At 44.9% G+C, this 19,367-nt stretch overlaps 3 protein-coding genes across 3 annotated transcripts; 2 read left to right on the forward strand and 1 right to left on the reverse strand.

Moving 5' to 3' along the window:
• The first annotated feature begins 377 nt into the window (after window positions 1-377).
• On the forward strand, window positions 378-6,521 carry si:ch211-256e16.3 (kelch-like protein diablo). The gene is made up of 12 exons (XM_061700273.1): window positions 378-466; window positions 734-1,003; window positions 1,324-1,458; window positions 2,327-2,518; window positions 2,968-3,111; window positions 3,199-3,385; window positions 3,555-3,701; window positions 4,299-4,427; window positions 4,567-4,743; window positions 4,966-5,112; window positions 5,758-5,923; window positions 6,004-6,521. The coding sequence occupies exons 2-12, from the start codon at window positions 755-757 to the stop codon at window positions 6,158-6,160; spliced, it is 1,830 nt and encodes a 609-aa protein (XP_061556257.1). The 5' UTR covers window positions 378-466; window positions 734-754; the 3' UTR covers window positions 6,161-6,521.
• Window positions 6,522-7,712: 1,191 nt separating this feature from the next.
• LOC133414718 (cytochrome b-c1 complex subunit 2, mitochondrial) lies at window positions 7,713-14,861 on the forward strand. The gene is made up of 14 exons (XM_061700279.1): window positions 7,713-7,782; window positions 9,433-9,534; window positions 9,612-9,761; window positions 10,040-10,104; window positions 10,189-10,245; window positions 10,355-10,479; window positions 11,046-11,143; window positions 11,451-11,508; window positions 11,611-11,706; window positions 11,779-11,978; window positions 12,460-12,540; window positions 12,623-12,699; window positions 12,921-13,074; window positions 14,551-14,861. The coding sequence occupies exons 1-14, from the start codon at window positions 7,750-7,752 to the stop codon at window positions 14,632-14,634; spliced, it is 1,380 nt and encodes a 459-aa protein (XP_061556263.1). The 5' UTR covers window positions 7,713-7,749; the 3' UTR covers window positions 14,635-14,861.
• Window positions 14,862-15,749: 888 nt separating this feature from the next.
• Window positions 15,750-19,094, reverse strand: anks4b (ankyrin repeat and sterile alpha motif domain containing 4B). Its single transcript, XM_061700861.1, has 2 exons — window positions 18,918-19,094; window positions 15,750-16,959 (listed from the first exon to the last, which is right to left on the reverse strand). Exons 1-2 carry the CDS (start codon window positions 19,076-19,078, stop codon window positions 15,837-15,839), a joined length of 1,284 nt encoding a protein of 427 aa, XP_061556845.1. The 5' UTR covers window positions 19,079-19,094; the 3' UTR covers window positions 15,750-15,836.
• Between the last annotated feature and the right edge of the window lie 273 nt (window positions 19,095-19,367).

The raw sequence follows: 19,367 nt of genomic DNA on the forward strand, positions 1-19,367 counted from the left end.
ATAATTCGATGGGGGTCTGGTCCCAAATACAGTACCACGGAGGACAAAGAGTGACAAAATTAAATCAATCAATATATCATTAAATGAACAACATATTAAATAAATAAATATGTGTCATGAAATATTTAAGTATTCCAACATTTTGAAGTAGGTTTTATGTATTGACATATTTATTTTTTATTTCCATTTTCCTGTGTTTATTCAAATATCATGTATTCATGTATTTTTTTTAATGAATACATACTGTTTCATTGGCCGTCTGAGACGTGTGGAAGAAAAACTAGCACAATCCTCTGTTGCACCACACTTCTCTGCCGGCGAGTGGCAGTATTTAGCCTGACAAGCTGTTGGCTAACCGCTTATAAGGAGAGGAAGAAGCAGCGACCTGCTCAGTTCACTTGTGCTGTTTACCTGGCCGGATTGAAAGTGTTCTTAAGCAACTGGTCCTTCACGATTATGTCTACAGGTAAGTTGTTTTGAAGTTCGTTATTTCACCACTACGAACTCTGTTGTAATGAGGGGGAAAGGTTACTCGAATGCGTCCAAATACCGATCGTGAAACTATTACCGTAACGCGGCTAAGCCTAATTAGTGAGCGAGCTAACAAGCCAATCCCAGGTCGTCAGCTGTTAAAATGGACTTTTCTTTCTTGACTAGATCGAGTCACCGCATTTCATGTTGAGCGCATTTGAAAAGTGTCGCCTTTTCCTTTCTTTCCGGGTTCGACTCGCAGGTTTGCTCGCCATCGTCGGAAATGTCTGAGCTTGTGGCAGCCGACTCTTTAATTGGCAACATCCAGGAGGAGGCCAGCGCCCCCGCTGCTCCGGCGTCCCCGGGCGGCGAGGACTACCTGTTCGTGGAAGCCCGGCATCCCAACACGGTGCTGCAGGGCCTCAACAACCTGCGGCTCGACAAGACCTTCTGCGATGTGACGCTGTGCTGCGGCGGGCAGGAGTTCCCCTGTCACCGCATCGTGCTGGCCTCCTTCAGCTCTTACTTTCAGGTTGGCCTGAGTCGATGTCACCACACTTCCCCAGTTCGCCAAAACAAACAAGCGTATTCAAGTACTGTAGATGTTCTGCTCTTAACGCGTTATGAAGCGCCTTATCATTGTTCGGGTAAGTGTGCAAATGTTTGGCACCTTTTTAATAAGACCTCAGAGTTTCATTCTTCTGCTGCATTTGAGTGAATACTGTCACTTGATTCTGACGAGGACACCAGAGGCACCTTATAGTGCTATTGACCCGCTTGCTACTTTTCCTCACTCCTGTGGGAACCTGTGCGTAACTGTTTATTGTGCGCGTGCCCTCTCCCTCCCACCAGACCATGTTTACTACTGACCTGAAGGAGGCCAAACAAGAGCGGGTGGCCATAAACGGACTTGAGCCGCAGATGGTTGGCATGCTGGTGAGCTATGCCTACACATCAGAGGTGTACATTTCCAAGGCAAACGTACAGGTAGGTTCTCCCAACCGACTGTTTTGCGTTTGGGGGACGTGTACGTGTGCCACAAATATGCGTTCATCATCTTAGCGAGGCAAAAGAGGACGTGGCCAATAACACGCCAGCGAAAGGCAGCCCACTGGTTGTCAGTTTAACAAAAGCCGGGCTCATGCAGGTCTAATTTTATAGTGATGTTAAAAAAAAAAAAAAAAAAAATGTATGTGAACATGAATTTCTTGGACTTGTCTGGTTTTGCAATGAAATTACATCTAATACCGCTCTGAAAGACTTTCCAGAAGTCATTTTTCTTCCGATTTAGTCGCTCAATTGCTTACTATATATTAACTGAGAATAACTTTTTAGCCTTAACCTGGATACCAGAAAAAAAGTTGTTTGAATTTGGGCAAACATCTTGGGAGAAGTACTCGGCTGAAGTCTTCTTGTCATAGGAGATCGCAAGTCAGTCTGAAGATGACGAAGTCTGTTACGCTTTTTGCACAAAACATATTCCAGAAGTTGGTGTGCTGTTGTGCACGAACTTGGCGTACTTCGCAAGAGAGCATTTAATTGAAGACTGAGAAGTTTGCCTTTTCTTTGACCTGTGTGGATTATTATTTTTTTTAATAACACTAAAAGACCAACATGAAAAGAATGTATGAAGTAAGCAGTCTGTTATTCAAAAGAATGTAAGATCCCAGCATCACGACATGTCAATTGTTCTCAAATTTGGGTTCGTGGCAAAGGCATCTCCATCCCACCTACACGCCCCGCGGTGGACACGAGCCCCGCCAGGCTTGACCCTTCCGAACCATACCTCGGCATGCTCGACGGAACCGTACCGTTTGGTGGAAATGTAACTCTTAACGACCTCTCCTCTGTCCAGGCGCTGCTGGCCGCGGCCAACCTGCTGGACGTGATGGCCGTGCGAGAGGCCTGCTGCCGCTTCATGGAGCGTCAGATGGACGTGATGAACTGCGTGGGGATCCACTGCTTCGCTGAGGCCCACTCCTGTAAGCTGCTGGAGAAACGAAGTATGGACTACATCCTCGAGCACTTTAGCGATGTTTGTCAACAGGTGAGAGGTCACTAGTGCCCCCATACAGGAGGTCCTCAGTTTACGATGGTCCGGACATCCACGGTTTACAGGTTACGAACGACGCACAATTAACTTAATCAAGAAGGCACGCTTGCTGTACTTGCTGTTTATCATTTACGTTTTGTATTTCTGTCCTAGAAGTATATTGTCTCAATAGTTATATACAATCTAATGCTAACTTCACTACTGTTTTAGTGATGCGTTCAGACTTGCGTACGGTGTCGTAGGAATGGAACCCTAAAGTCGAATGCCCCAAAAGTGCTACAGTTCAACCAAAACGCTTAACGCGAGATATCATCGCAGTCTCCCGCCGCTGTGCACACCAGTTCTTTGCGTGCCATTGGTGTAGTACTATGACATGGCTCAGACAACATGGATGCGATGTTTTTAAGCAGCAGTTTAATCAATGCTTGAATTCTCTCTCCTAGGAGGAGTTCTTAACTCTGTGTGTGGACAAACTAACGGAAATTCTTGCCAGTGACCACCTCAACGTGTGCAGAGAGGAGTTGGTGTTCGAGGCCGCTTTACTGTGGCTACATAAATGCCCGACTCGTAAGCAGAGCTTTGACAAGGTCGGATTAAAATACAGTAGTACAATATACCGTTTGTGTGCCCTGTGCAGTATTTGAAGCGCTCTATTCTTCACTCTTTTCTCAAAGGTCTTGGAGCATGTCCGCCTGCCCCTCGTTAGCCCCTACTACCTCCATGACATGATCGAGTCTTTGGATGTGGTGAAAGAGAACCAGGGCTGCCAGAAACTCATCTCCGAGGCCAAAGACTACATGCTGCTGAAGGACCGTCGCAGGGAGCTGTTCTGCTCCAGGATGCGGCCGCGCCGATCCACAGGTAAACATTATTACCATTTAGTAAACGATGTGGCGCGTGGGAGTCATTTATTTAGTTTACCATAAAATAAATGACTCCCGTGTGCCACATTATCATGTGATATCACATGGGGGGGAGGGAGGTGTTCTCTCGCCTCTTTAATACTCCTCTTCTGTTTCCATGGCAACAGGGACTTCGGAAGTCATCATCGCAGTTGGCGGGGAGGACGACAAAGTGGTGCTGCGCAGCGTGGAGAGCTTCGATCCTGTGACGAACAAGTGGCGGGACCACGCCTGCCTGCCGTTCGCCGTGAGCAAGCACGGACTGGTGGTGTCAGGTGGGCCGGCACGCCAAATCACGTACACGAATTGAAATTGAGCCAAGACTGAGCGCAGGACAATATGGTCTTAAAATAACATCTCCAATGTATTTATTTTTATTTTTTTAATTTCGTTTACAAAAATCCAATTTCAGGTTTTAATATCCCCCCCGATGTCTGGGATTTGCTTTATTTCCTGCTACCAAACAAGCTTAGAATTTTATTTTTTATTTTTTTTTTCTTCTCCCCCTTACAGATGTGGAAGACTTACCAACATATCAATTAATGCGTGGTTTTTGGACATAAATGGGTACCATTTTCTGTGGCAATGTTCTGAGCGATCGACACTGATTGCGTTCCACCGGGCTCCTTTCTTGTGATACGGAATCCAACATGAAAATTATTCCGCTCATGTTGTCATTGACTTTTTGGGGAAACTAGCTCATCTCCGATCATACTGTAAGCTGTGCATGACAGCCAGGACTCACTTTGAAAGCCTCTTCCAAAATTATTATTTTTTTTTTATATAAATCATCCTGACAAACTACAATTAAGCGATAAAATTGTTGAATGATCGAGGCCTACTAAGACATGTTGGCTTATCTTCCCCTGCAGACTCCATACTGTATTTAGCGGGAGGAGAGTTTCCTGACGGCTCGGCCAGCAGGGAGATGTGGCGCTACGACACGTGCTTCGACACCTGGATGGAAATGGCTCCCATGAACGCTTCTCGCGCTGAACTCGGTGCGTCCGTCTCAGTGTGCGCCACCGTTTAACATCACAGCAGTCGGCAACGTCTCCCCAACAAGTCTCCGTTCCCTGACTGCTTTAGCGCTCATTTATCCGAAACGATGAAAATCAGTTTCTCGCTGTTTCCTGGCAGGCCTGGTGATGCTGGATGGTTTCGTGTACGCTGTGGGCGGCTGGGAAGGCCGCTTTCGTCTGGCCTCGGTGGAGTGCTACAACCCTCACACAAACTCCTGGCAGTTCACGGGCTCGGTCAAGATGGCCGTCACAAGTCCCGCTGTTGTGGCCCTGGATGGGCTTCTCTACGTCACTGGTAGGACATGCCGCTGACGTACTGGAGTTGTAATTGTACAGGGGTATCAGTCATAAAGGTCATTACAGTTGCCTCCAAACTTGAGGCGTGTGTTTGTTTTAATTAGTTGAGACATGGCTTATACAGTATTTGCGTGGCGGTCCCTATGGGAGGCTTGAAAAGGTTCTGTATTGTCAAATGTACCTGCCCTCATGTTGACTGTGTGTTTTGTCTTTCTTGCAGGTGGCGCGGTTCTGGAGGATGGCGACGGCACGGACCTCACCCAAGTGTACGACCCTAAAACCGCCACGTGGACTGAAGTTTCCCCCATGCAGATTCCTCGTTCTGGTTCAGCCGCTTGTACGCTGAAAGGGAAGATTTATGTCATAGGTACAGTATTTCACTTGGCCGTCCTCCCAACACGACTCCCATGCATGGTTTAGGCTTTTTCGGGATTTTCAGACCTGTATCCCACTGCAATAGATTCGCCCTGCACTGAGCGGATCTCCACATTCAGAACTAAAACGAACAATCCGTAGTCAGCTGACGATCTTAAAAGCAGTATCTTTATTCAGTGGGTGTGAAGAAGACAGGTTTTGTTACGGTTTCAGTTGTAAATCTATTTATTTTAGTTTTGTTTTTAAAGAGCTTTTCTAAATGTGTATTTTTTTTTTTTTTTTTTTTTTTTTTTTAGTGGTGGTAGTTATCAGAGGTGTTGCAACCCCCTTTTGGTTTTTTCACATCCACACTTGAATCCGCCGGTGTGGAATTTCAAGTGTGCCCGCTGCATGCTAGAGCAGTCATTCTCGGTCTACTCTAAGGTGGGCGGGCTCCCTCTAGTGGTACATAAAAGAATCACTAACTTGAATGTTCAAACTGCATGATGTTCCAGTGGCTTGCATTAATATAAACGTACATTTTAGGAATCAAACCTGCCTCGTTTTTAATGAACAGAGGCCTTCTACGCTACTGTATTTTTTGAGTTTATATTTGGTGTTGGAGAACTAGAGTAAATCATGCCATTTTGAACTGTAGGTGGGTGGCACGCCTCAAAGGAAAACACCGACAAGGTGGAGTGTTATAACCCCAAGACCGACCAATGGACTATGTGCGCCCCCATGAAAGAACGACGCTACCGGCCCGGTGTGGCCGTGGTGGACGGAAAGATCTACGTCCTGGGAGGAGAGGAAGGATGGGACAGGTGAGGTGAAAACAAAATCCGAAGGCACCTCGCATTCTGTCAGGTGAACTTGCCACCCGATCACCCCCCTCCCCCGTCAGATATCACGACACCATCGAGAGGTACTGCGACGAGACAGACTCGTGGGAAATCGTCGGGGAGATGTCCACCAGCCGCAGCTGGCTCAGCTGCGTGTCGCTCCTGCTGAGGAAGGACATTTTGTCGCATATCTTCCCCTCCACGTCAAACGGCAGCTAGGAATCGCGCCCCAGAGGGTCGCCGTTTTTGCCAACACACACCCTCAAGGGGGACACGGCACTACCAAGCTCAGAGCTGTATTTTTCTAGTATTATTATTAGCTACTGTATTTATATGAACTGTATATAACTGTGAGAATGAGATGCTGACATTGTTTGCTGTCCACGAGATGCTGTGTGGTCCCAAAACTACAACTGTGAATGTTTTTAGTAAGGGGCCTGTGCAAAATGTATGGAAGCTATGCTTTGTATTCAAAATGTTTTTTAAGGATTGTATTAACTTTCTGTTAATTATATTTTTGTAACTTGTGTCAGTAACGTTAATTGGAAATGACTAATAAAATGTTAAATTCTCTTTGAAATGCCTACCTGCAGTGGTGTGATTGCTTAGTTGAAGATATTCATTTTATACGCCCAGCAAACCAATCGTTAGGGGGGGGTGCGTCAAACTTTGTCATCCTTAATCAATTGTCGAGTGGGGCTGTGGTTTGAAGTTTTTCATCGTTAAAAAAATAAATAATCGTCGAAGGGCGTGAGGGTGGATCGATTGCTTCCTCCCCAGGTGTCTATATGTCGGTCTATATTTTTTTTTTTTTTTTTATTTAAGGATTTAAAACAACAGTAATACATCAAATGTAAATGTACGCTAGTAAAAAACATAATGAGTCAGCCACAGCAACCAATGTCTTGTATTAAAGCTCAGATTTGGGCAGCAGTAGCACGTAGTAGAGGGTGACTGTTCAGGTCTTGCTTCTTGACTACTGTTGAGGTGCTCTTGTGCAAGGCACCAACTCCACCCTTGAGCTCAAGATGTTCACCACTGTCTGCGCACTCCTTTCATGCTGACACTTCATTTCTCTGTATGAGATGTGGTTCACTGTATGCTATGCAGCACAAATATGCACACAAATGGAATTTTCCCTTCAGAGATTATAATAAAATAAAAAAAAAACACCAGAATTACAGTGGCGAAGTACTGAAATACAGTTTAGTTAGGTCTCACAAATTGGCAACAAAATGCTCAGTTTTGATTATGAATTGAGAATGCATTTACACTAAATTGTGGTTGCATTTTGCATTGGGTGGCTAAAAAATATTTTTAAAAATCGGTTAGTTCTAGTTATTCCAGGTTTTTTTTTTTTTTTTTTTGTGGTTTGGCTCAAGAGATTTAATTCCCACATCTGTAAAGAAAAAAAATGTATATTATATTTCTATGGAAGTTGAAGCTCAGGGAAAAAAAACAAAAAATATATTCAAACATTGTTTTGAATAATGTCATTGTCATTTGTGTTTTCGAACAGGGGAGGGGTGGAAATAAATAAAAATCTGCCCATTATTTTGAGACCATCTCGACAAACCTTTGATGTTTATTCTACAATAATAAACATACACAATTTGTATTTCCCGGACAGCGTCAATCAAAACCTGACCTTTGTGAAGGCAGAATGTTTGATAAAAGATCTTGTAACTTTGCCCAAGTGTAGCTAATGTGGCTGGTGAATGGGCTGGATGCCGAGTTGGATTGTGGGTAATGACGTCACCCGTCCGCCATATTTGTCCTACTGTGGCTGTCAGCGGGAGTTTGGAGTCATGCGAGCAATTCGCCCTTTAAACAATTTCTCTGTGAGTTGTGGCGTTTCTTTTTCCTCCTCATTATGTCACGGATGTTAATTTCACGTTGGTCATCGCGTCGTTACTTGACAAATATAAACGAGAACTTACATTTAGTTAGTCGTTAGGCGGCCGGCTAGTTAGCCTCCGAGATGTCTGGTTAATGCGGGGTATTTTTATTGTTATTTTTTCTTCCCCCTTTAAATTAAAAAAGCAGTGCGACCGTTTGTGTCCATTTGTGTCAGTCGAGTCATGACTAATGTCGTGGAGCTTTGAATATGTATCAATGTGCGTGTTTTTATTTCTGCTCTACACGACTTGAAGGTCACGTTCGGACTCTGGCAATTGCACGTCAGTCTTTCACAACCTTTATTGAGTCCATAACATATTTTACAGGAGAAAAATCTCACCAGAATGTATATGGATTGAAATAATAACAGATACACAGTTTAATTGTACCTTCTGCCGTCCTGTGGAAGAGCATTTAATTGGTCTGCCTGTCACTATACGTCGCTGGCATAAAGAGATGAACAGCCATCCTTTGCAATGGATCCAACTGCATGTCAGCTAATTGGGTTTCCATGTTTAAAAAAAAAAAAAAAAATAGTCTCTTTACATAAAAAAGCAATTGATGAGCTATGTTAATGAGATTTGTTTTGTTTTGTTTGTACTCTGTGGTTATCAAAGTTTTTAATGACGTGTGTATTTCAGGTACCCTGTTGATAAAGTCGCCTCACATAAATACCCCCCCCCCCCCCCCCCCCCCCCTCAAAATACTGACTCTAGTCTTCATGGTGGTTTTCTGTACTTAATCCTGTGCATTTGCTGAGTCTGTGTATTCCATTTAGGTACAGTGAAGCACGATACACGTCATGCCTTTACACGAGGAGTCACCATTTTTAGGAGTTTATTTGTCACAACCGTTTCGTCAACAGAATAGCTGAAACACACAAATGCGACGTGATTCATGACTTTGACAACCACTGACTGACTGTGTAAAACAAATCTGATCAACATATCTCATCAATTGCTTTTGAAATCCATTTTTTAAATTTGTAAATAGCCTTCATGGACACACTATATGTTTTCACTAGATATTATCCTCACCACTATTTGTAGCAATATTGAACTGATGCTCAAATGATATGGTGTAATAATCTGGTTTAGAATACACGTCCTCATAATGTAAAAGTACCTGAATTACACCTACTCTGAAATTTTCAGTAACTATTCTGTTACCTCTCATCAAAGCTGCGTTTGCTCCAGTTTTTCTGGGGGAATGTGTGCAGTTAAAAGTTGTTTAGTGCATTTTTGGTAGGGCTAACTGATTGGTCAATATTTTATCAATTTCTGTTTATTTTTTCAGGACGATTTATTATTTTCATTCCTTGCTGTAGCTCTGAGTGCGTCCTCGGTAACGTGCACTGCTTGCGCTAACGATGTGCTAGGAGAAATAAAACAATCCTAAAAGAAAAAAGCCAAACGGTGATCTTGTTTTGAATGATGTCACTGTCAAATGTATATATATATTTTAAAGAAGCAAAATGGGAAACAAATCTATTTAAATCAGTAATTGTGAAGGGGGGAAAAAAAAAGGTATTTTATTTTAATGCCATATCGCCGAGCCTTCATTTTTCTTTTTTTCTTTGGTCACTCATGCAGAAACGGTGCTATGCTGCTGCCAGGCCAAGTGACGCTCGAACTGAGGCCGACGCAGGACATAAGTCGTCCGCAGCCGCGCTGCCCGCTCCTCAAAATGTCCAGGTGGGTGCTGCTCTATCGCACGTGTAAACTGGTTTTCCTGCCGTTCGCCACGCATAACCATTTAGTTTTTGTGTCAGGTGTCCAAGCTCCCAAACGGTTTGGTGATAGCGTCCTTGGAGAACTACTCCCCAGTGTCCAGCGTGCGGGTGTTTGTGAAAGCAGGGAGTCGCTATGAGACTGCGGAGAACCAGGGTGTGGCTCACGTGCTGCGACTGGCTGCAAACTTGGTAATTTGTCAGGCACTTGCCTTGTAACATCCGTTTGTATCATTTGTGTATCATCGCCCATACATTTGAATCTGTCGTAAATTGCCTTTCCTGGATAAGTAAAGGTTTATTAAGAAAAACACTAACAATTAGCATGCTTTTTTTTTTTTTTTTTTAATAGACAATTTTAACACAATGAACAACTTGGGTTCGAAATCTGATGAATACGGGACAAACATTTTGATTGACTATTGAGAGGAGGAAAACAGAATTCTAAACACCATCTTTCCATTTTGCAGACTACTAAAGGCGTTTCTGCCTTCAAGCTCTGCCGCGGTGTGGAAGCGCTCGGAGCCAGTCTGAGGTTGGTGCGCCCGGTGCCGACCAAGTGCTTATCTAACAAGCGTTGAGCGTAATCCCGTTTGTGTTCTCGTGTGTTGGCCTGCAGTGCTACATTATCCAGAGAAAACATGGTCTACACTGCGGAGTGCTTTAGAGATGACCTGTAAGTGCGGATGCCGTGAGGCTTTTTTTCTGTGGAGTTAGCACCAAAAGCTTTCCGAGCTGGATGCTGTGCCGCTGCTGACGTAAATGTTGTATTTGTGTGTGATCAGTGATAATATATTGGAGTATTTAGTCAACGTGACCACGGCGCAGGACTTCAGGCCCTGGGAAGTGAATGATCTGACACCCAGGGTGAACATCGACAAGGATCGGGCAAAGCAGTCTACTCAAATAGGTCTGTACCAACCCCATTACCAGGGGCTTCAAAGTGGGGGGCTGGGGCGGACAGTCCCATGGCCGTGAGCATTTGCAGGGGGCCCTGAGCGGATTGTGTTGTTTTCACTCTTTTGTCCAGTGTAGTTAGTCTGGAGACTGTTCCTTTTGACTGGTCAAACGCTTTAGAACGTGCCAATTTTTTCCATACATATGTTTTTTAGATTAAAACTCAAGTAGTTCAAGTCCAATGAGTAGGTTGAAATGATCCAAACCAAGTGGTGAATTTCCAGAGATTGAAAAAATGAGGCAAGGTTACACAAAACTGAAAATGAATGTACATTTCAGAATGATACAAAAAGGCACAGTCTCCAGACTTGAACTTTAAACTTGACAAAAAGAGTGAAAGAAACACAACCTCCAAGTGCCACAAAGTTAAGGGAACTTCCACCACAGAGATGGCAAGAAGTTGAACATTATTCACGTGATTTTTGCCAATGAGGTTGTTGAAAGTGATGGCATTTTGTCATCCGAGCAATTGTGCTTAATACAGATTCTCAAATGTCTTTTTCCATTTCCTCCATTCAGGTGTCATTGAGAAGTTGCATGAAGCAGCTTACAAAAACGCCCTGTGCAACTCTTTGTACTGCCCAGACTACATGCTCGGCAAAGTCTCTCCTCAGCAAGTATGGATCTGCATTTTTTTAATTTAATTTAATTTTTTACTTAAGAACTGGCTTTTCCAAACTTAGTTTCTTGACGCAAAATGTTTGTGGGTCATTTTTTTTATTGGCAAACAAGCAAATCTTATTGATCGTGTCATTGATACGTTAGTACATTTGCATCAACGGGAGGAACCAAAATTCATATTTGGGGTCTTCTAGCAGAAAAACGTTTGTTGAAACCCTACTTTAGAAGATGAGGCAGACTCCCTCAGAACTTTTTCCATGAGTCTCACCTGAGCGCCTCCATGCTGTTTTCTTCCACACGAAGCTGCACTCATTTGTCGACGACCATTTCACGACTGGCAGGATGGCTGTGGTCGGGCTGGGTGAGCGTGTGCTTCTCGTGGATATATTTGACCTCTTTTTTTTGTTTTGTTTTTTCTTTCCTCCAACATTGCTCATCTCGACGCCGATCTGTTTGCATTTAGGTGTGGCGCACTCCGACCTGAAGCAGCTGGGCGAGAGGTTCCTCAGTGTCCGCAGCGGGGCCGGAGCTCCTGCAGTTAAAGCATCTTACCGCGGAGGTAAAGGCCGCCGTGCTCGTTCGCCTCATAAGAGAGCCGTCCCCGTCTTCTATCACAACGGTGTTCGTACAGGCGAGCTTCGTGTTCAGACCAAGGATGACCTGGTTCACGCATTGGTCGTCAGCGAAGGCGGCGTGGCGGGCAGCGCGGAGGCCAACGCGTTCGTCGTGCTGCAAAGGATGCTGGGAGCAGGGCCACATGTGAAGCGGGGCACCAGCATCACCAGTAAACTGAGCCAGGGTATCGCCAAAGCAACCACACAGCTCTTTGATGTAAGGAAAACTTTGACGTGGGGAGTTGAGTTCTTTTGTCGCTGTCAGATCGTAACCTTTTTTTTGGTTTTGTTCAACTGTTAAAAGGGGTTGGTAACAAAAGAAATGCTTGCAATATCTCAACATTGTTATTTCTTAAATATGACCATTTAAAATTTTGGTACAGATTTTATAAGTTGACGCACATGATTTTGCTTCCGCGGGCCACAGCAAATTATCTGGTGGTCCAGATCTGGTCCCCGGGCCTTGAGTTTGACGCCAGCACATTGAATGACTGTTGTTAGACAGAATTGGCGCCACACAAATAAATCTGTCCCCAGGCATCACTGTTTGTTGCATGTGCATATGTTTCAATGTTCACACAGAATTGTCTGGAAGGTGATTAAAAGTTCAAATCATACGGGCATACAAGGTTTTGCGGCACACTGATCAGTTCATCTGTTGCCGTTGTCCCGCCTCAAAAAGACCGCTTTTCTTTCAGGCCTCAGCCTTCAATGCCTCCTACTCCGACTCGGGTCTGTTCGGCGTCTACACCGTCTCGCAAGCCAATGCCGCCGATGGCGTGAGTGCGCGTGCACACGAAAATGTAACTAATCTTCGCTCGCAAATCACCGAACACTCCTCGTTGTCGCCACATCGTACAGGTGATCAGAGCGGCCCTCGCTCAAGTGGGCGTCGTGGCCGAGGGCGGCGTGACGGCGGATGACGTCGCCAGAGCAAAGTGAGTTTGGATTGCGGGGTGTGGAGATGCAGTGTTGGCGTCAGAGCACATTTCACGAAAGGGCAGCGTCGCTCAAGACGTGTTTGAGATGATTCCTTTCCAGCCCCCCAAAGAACACCAACAAAAAAAGATTTGTCACGTTTTGACCGTGAATGCCCCCTCCCCCCACCCCCCCATGGCAATGCGGAGATGTTCACTGGCGGGCAATACTTTGTGTGCAGGACTCAGGCCAAAGCGGATTATCTGATGTCAATCGAGAGTTCAGACGGTCTGATGGCGGAGATGGGCGCTCAGGCTCTGGCGACCGGAGCGGACCGGCCGCACGAGACGCTTCTCCAGGCCGTCGACGCCGTCACCCTCGACCGTGTGGTCAAGGTGGAGAACGTCTTAGCGCCTTTCGCTGTTAGCCAACATTGCACACATTTTTATTTGAAATAATAATAACAATCGTTTGTCACTGAATGAATATTATTCAGAATCTATCAACTTGAATCTTCTTTGACTTAAATCTTGTTCCGAGTCCAGAATGTTGTCATGTGGGGGGTGTACACTTTAAAGGAATTTTTTAAATGAGGAAATAAGAAAGGATGAAGGATGGTATGAAAGGAAGGACAGAAGGGAGGAAGGAAGGCAGCAGGCGTACAGGATGGAAGGAAGGAAACAAAGGCTGTTATGAAAAGAAAGAAGCAAAGATGGATGGAAGGAAACAAGGGTGGAGGGAAGGATGTACAGTGGGTACGGAAAGTATTCGGACCCCGTTAAATGTTTCATTCTTTGTTATAGTGCAGCCATTTGCTAAAATCATTTGAGTTCATTTGTTTCCTCATTAATGTACACACAGCACCCCATATTGACAGGAAGAAAAAAAATGGAATTGTTGAAAGTTTATTAAAAAAAGAAGAACTGAAATGTCACACAGCCATAAGTATTCAGACCGTTTGTTGTCACACTCCTATTAACTCGGGTGCTGTCCATTTCTTATGCTCATCCTTGAGATGGTTCTCCACCTTCATTCTGAATATTTTCCGTACCCACTGTATGAAAGGAAGGAAGGATTGAGACCTCTCTTTCCCTCCCTTGTTTTCTTTTGTAGGAGAATGGATGGAAGGAAGGAAACAAGGGAGGGAGGAAGGAAGGATGGATGGAAAGAAACGATAATATGAAAGGGAAGGAAAGAAACAGGATGTATGTCATGGAAATGAGGGAGGGAGAAAGGATGGCAGGATAGAAGAAAGGAAACACGTTTTTTTTAAAAATTATTCATTTAAGGGACATGGGGCATACATGCAAAAAAAAATGCAAAAATGCCCTTGTAAATGCAAAAATGCACTTGTAAAGTGCAAGAGCATTTTATTCCTTTTTTTTAAGTGCCACTGTGTAGTAGAAAATACGATTAAATAATCCATGTTGCTCTACCGGATATCACAAAGAAAGTACGGCTACATATGAATATTGAAGTGCTATATTGCATATTAATAAGTTTTACAAAAGTACTAAACAATATTGCAGGTTGCCCTATTTAAAAAATAATAATAATAATAATCACTTTACAAAGCTACGAGTTCAAAATATAAAATTGCACACTGGTCTGTTACATCAAGTATACATAAGCGTATGGTCCCTGATGCGGTTTGTGTTAATCTGCGCTTAGTTTCGGATCCTGCTGCTTAAATGTTCTGAAGCTGGGAGAGTTTGGGACAGAGTGGAATTCTATTCCAGCGCTTCCCATGGCTTGAAACTCCGTACTTTGAATTTACAAATAGTACATATCATTGTAGTAAGTGTAAAATGAAGCTACTTTTGGTCCTCGTTGTATGTTTACATCTAATTCAAGTGTCCTTTCTCTTCAAGGCTGCAAGAAAATTTGTGGAGGGCAAGAAGACCATGGCAGCGAGTGGACATCTTATCAATACACCTTTTGTGGACGAGTTATGAAAGGCCTTTTTATTTTTTTAAAGATGGGTAGGCGTTCAGCGCCCGTCAGGTCTGTGAAGAATAAGGAGGAGGACTTGAATTTCATGTGAGCAGCCATTCTTTCTGTCCAACCGCGGTGAGTCTCATCAGCAACAAAAGGCGGCGCCGCCCCATCGAGCCACTTGTTGCTCTTCTTGTCCGTTTCTGTGAATAGCTGTGTAAATTAAACACGATGAGAGTAAAACCAAGCGTGTGTCACATGTTGTCTTTTGTCTTGAGGCGTGTTGACTCGCTTACACAGTGGGGAGCCCAACGCCTCTGTCTTCCATCTACATTGAATATAAACAGATTTGCGTACAGTATTCCACTCACGGGACATATTGTTAGGTACACTGACGCAATGTAATTGAAATGTCTGTCATGAAAAAAAACCCCATCCTTTTTAGTATTGGATTAGTATCTATCGCATATTGTGTTACAGTAGCATTTGTTGTTTACTATTAAGTTTACTTTTCCCATTACATGGCATCTTCCACGATCATTTCCATTAGCCAGTCTATGGCGTTTGGCATTACATGTTGGCTTTATTTGGAGAACTGGGGCAGCTCGAATCCCAGGCAAACGCGCATACACACGGTGCACACACACACACACACACACAGACTCGCCGAGGTCACACAGCACACCATCAGGCCCCGCCTCTTAAAGGCACATGACGATACATGAGTGTTTTCCAAACATTTTCTGCTTGCAATTTGTTTTTGGGTGCACTAATATGTGCATGTGCAATGTGCTTCAAAGGTGTTTTCGTGAGTTGAAAATATGTTTAAAGCGAATGAGAGGCAAAAAAAAAAATGTATAGAAATGTTTGACTTTTGCTAGCTGATGTTCCCAATTTTGATTTGCTGCTCTACTTCTGACGTCATGAAGCTCTGCCCAGCGCCACAATTCCATTTATTTTGGCTATGGTTCAGGTTATTGATCCGGTGCCATTAAGCAAGCATGTAAATTGGACACACAACCGAGAAGAGTAATGTTAACTGAACTAATGAAAAAGTGACCAGGGGACGTAAGTAAGTTGAAAAATTCGGTACAGCCAAAGAAAGTCAAATTGTTAACATTTTATTCTTATTTTTTTAACATATAGCTTGTTTGATCACCGAATCGTCTTTTGTACATTACAGCAAACACCCGATTGTAATTGTCGTCTTTTATGGAAGTTCTCACAGGCAGCTGTCTCCCATCGCGCCCGGCCTGTCCAGCGCATTCTTGCGGCGCGCAACAGCTTCCAGGATCTTCTTCCGGGGCCCCAACTGGATGCGAATGCTTTTCAGGTCTTCGTCGGAGCAGAGCATGAGCGCCTCCAGGTCCAGGTGCTCTCTGGTGAACGCCAGGGCAAACTCGGACAAGGAGACGGACGACAAGAAGGCGTCGAGCGGAGACGTTTCCTCCTCGTTGTCATCCAGGCCTAGATCGTCCTGCTCCCACGGGACCTCCGTGTCGCCGTTCCCTTCCGAGCCAGAGTGGTCTTCCTCTGCCTCCAGCGCTTCGTTCTGAACCAGGTAACCGAGGTTTTCGTTGTTCCCGCTCAGAACGTACTCTGTCTCCAGGCTCATCCTCTTCATGAAAATAAGACCGCCCAGGCCGGGCCTGTTGAAGATGGACTGTTTGACTTGGCCTGATTCGTCGTCGCCACAGCCGGCCTCCTCTTCCTCTTCGAGCGTCCTCTCGTCCTGCTCGTTGAAAACATCCAGAAACTCCGGATTCTCCGACGCTGCGTCGTCCTGCTTGAGGAAGATGACGTTCCCGTCGCCTGCAGATCTCTGGAGGGTTCCCTTTTCTTTCTTGCCGAGCTTCTTCTGCAGTGTGCCTTTAACCCTGGCCGTCAGCGAGCCAGATTTGTCAGAGGCGATGAGTTTGGAAAACTGCTCGTTGACGCCCGACACGGCGCCGACGCCCGACGAGGCCGACGTATCGCTCGCCTCTGAAGCGGACCCGGCGGTGTCTGCCCCGCGGTGCATCTTATCCATCTTGCTCTGGTGTCGCCGCTTCACCTTCTCGCAAAGCTTCACCCGTTTCTCCGCTTCCTTGCCGGCCTCCTTCTTTAACCTGACGACCCTCTTTGGATTCTCGTTGGTCTGCTGGGAGGCGGCGGCGTCCAAGAAGCGCACACACTCCATGCGGTCCCGCGAAGCAGCCACGTCCATCGCCGTGTGCAGCTCGTTGTCCAGCGCGAAGAGGTTGGCGTCGAAGCTGACCAGGAAGCTGAGGATGTGCATATGGCCGTTGGCGGCGGCGTGGTGCAGCGGCGTGTTTCCCCAGATGTCGCTTCGGTTGGGGTCTCCCCTGTCAACACAGACATTTGTTTGGGAGACAAAGTATTACGTCAATAGTCCAAACATCGCTATCCGTTTTCTCGAAGGCTCATCGTCCTGCGGGTCACAGGTAAGCCGCAGCGCATCCCGGCTGACTTTGGGACTGCTGGCCAGCCAATCAGATTGCACAAATAGACAAACAAGCGCGTAAACCCACATTCACACCTAAGGACAATTTCGTCTTCAAAGAACCTAACATGAATGTTTTTGGAAGTGCTATTGAAAATGAATGACTAGAATCTTGGAGCATTTTTGATGCACAAGATCACAGGGCTTGAAACGACTAGTTGACTCTAGTCATCTAGTTGACGTGTCAACTTTACCGCTCCGCAATGACAGCCAGAGCTTGAAGTCGATTAATCGGCAATAACTAACAACACAGACGCCTCACTGACGGCTACGGGCGGTGGGGACAAGCGCCAAAGTACCGGCGGTGCTGCACGTGTGTGGAAAGACTTGACTGGAAATGAGAACACTGTCACTTGCAAAATATGCGAGTCTATCCTCAAATATCACAAAAGCACAAGCGCTACGAACACCCCTCTGAAAAGGCAACTGCTGACGCTAGCTGACAAACAGCCTACATCCTCGTGCTACAAATTGCAAAAAAAGTCCCTCCTGTGATTTCTCCATTTTTAATTCTAGCACCAGCGAGTAGCAACCCTAAATTGGTGTTTGAGTTACATAGGGTACGACTATCACCTAGGTCCTGAAAGTGTCCAAATGTGATTGTTGACAACTGAAAAAATAGCAATAGAAATATCAACGGTGAGTCAACATCAACTCGACTATCGTCGCACTTGCGTCAAATTCAACAAACGGAAAGCCGTTCGACCCCTAGAACAGCGAATGTTCGAAAATTAGATTAATAAGCGCAACGAGGCCCACTAATCCTTCGAAATTCAAACACAGACAAGAGTAATCGGTAAGCCATTAAGATGTAAAGTCCTCTACGGGTGCGCCTCGGTGTTCCAGCAATAAAGGTCAGTACAGCAACGACTGTCGTGCGGGTCGTGAACAATGCGTCAATTATTTATGGCCGCGTTATTGAAACGAGCCTCGCCTTCCACCGGGAAGCTCATCAGTGAAAATGACGTGCTCGTTAGTGACGTGCAGGCTCCTCTGTGGTGTCTAATGAGGCCTGGAAATGAAGAAAGAGCTCTTTTGTTTTGCTGGGATTTTTTTGGGTGCTTGCTAATTCGTTGGGCCCAGCCCATCACACAGTGGCCACGTAAGTGGAATCAAGTTTTAGTTTGGTTTTGACAAACATCGTGGACAGAGGAGGACTCATGGCACAACACAAAAACATCTTGTATCTCATAAGGAAACATTAGAGCTTACTTTGTTGGACTTTTTAGGCTCGGTAATCGTATTATAGATAGATAATTAGATAATAACAATTATTTCATACATAATGGCAAAATATTTCAAACGGAGAAATCTTCACTTTGCTGCACTGGTCCCATTTCTTGGTGTCCTCTTGAAGAATAAAATAACTGATAATCATAACATTTGTCTCAAATTTGGCCAATCATTGAGAGGTAAATACCGGAAACACTCAAGTATAAAAAGGAAATTCATTGGGGTTTGAATGAACAAAATTGAAAAAATAATGGACTTTTCAAATAATTACATGCACAAGTAATAAAGAGTAGGGAATAAAAACAACGATATGATTTAAACTATTTTTGAAAAAGCAAATAAAGTAGAATAATATGTAAAGTATTTCGCTAAGCATATGAAATGTGTTCAAAATGTCACGTGTGGTGATGCCCCTTGAAAAACAATCATCGCCGGAGGATAGGTGGGTTTGATCAATTATGATCGTAACTCAGCCATCACACTTCATTTCTCCCCCGAATAAACGTGTAATGCACACACAAGGATACTGAGACTGAGATAAATGCGGTAAGGCGCAACAATTCTCACCCTCTGCCGCAAATGAGCTGGAGCGCATCCACATGCCCGTGAAAAGCAGCCAGCAGGGTGGGCGTCATGCCGTCTTCGTCCGGAGAGTTCAGGTCCTTCCTGGTGGCCTCCTTCAAAAGCTCCAGGTAGCCGTCAACGGCCGCCTTGTGGTACCGAGACATGGCGCACAAATAAACGGTTCACTTCGTCCGGGGGCACGGAGCCTGCGGGCCACGTGAGCTGTGCGCGCAGGGCGTCGACATGCCAGCAGCTCAGAACCATAAAACCATAAAACCAAAAAGGCAAAGTCCGCCCGGTGCTGCATTAGGGGACAATTGGCCTGCTTTACTGACTCCAGTCGACAATACTTCTCTCTTCTATGACAACTGCTACAGATGGTCATTTATCATTATTATTATTATTATTTTATTTTTTTACCATATCTACGGCTCACCTGCCCATTTTTAATAT

Source organism: Phycodurus eques, chromosome 16, assembly GCF_024500275.1.
Source record: "Phycodurus eques isolate BA_2022a chromosome 16, UOR_Pequ_1.1, whole genome shotgun sequence".
In the NCBI taxonomy this organism is placed as follows: Eukaryota; Metazoa; Chordata; class Actinopteri; order Syngnathiformes; family Syngnathidae; genus Phycodurus; species Phycodurus eques.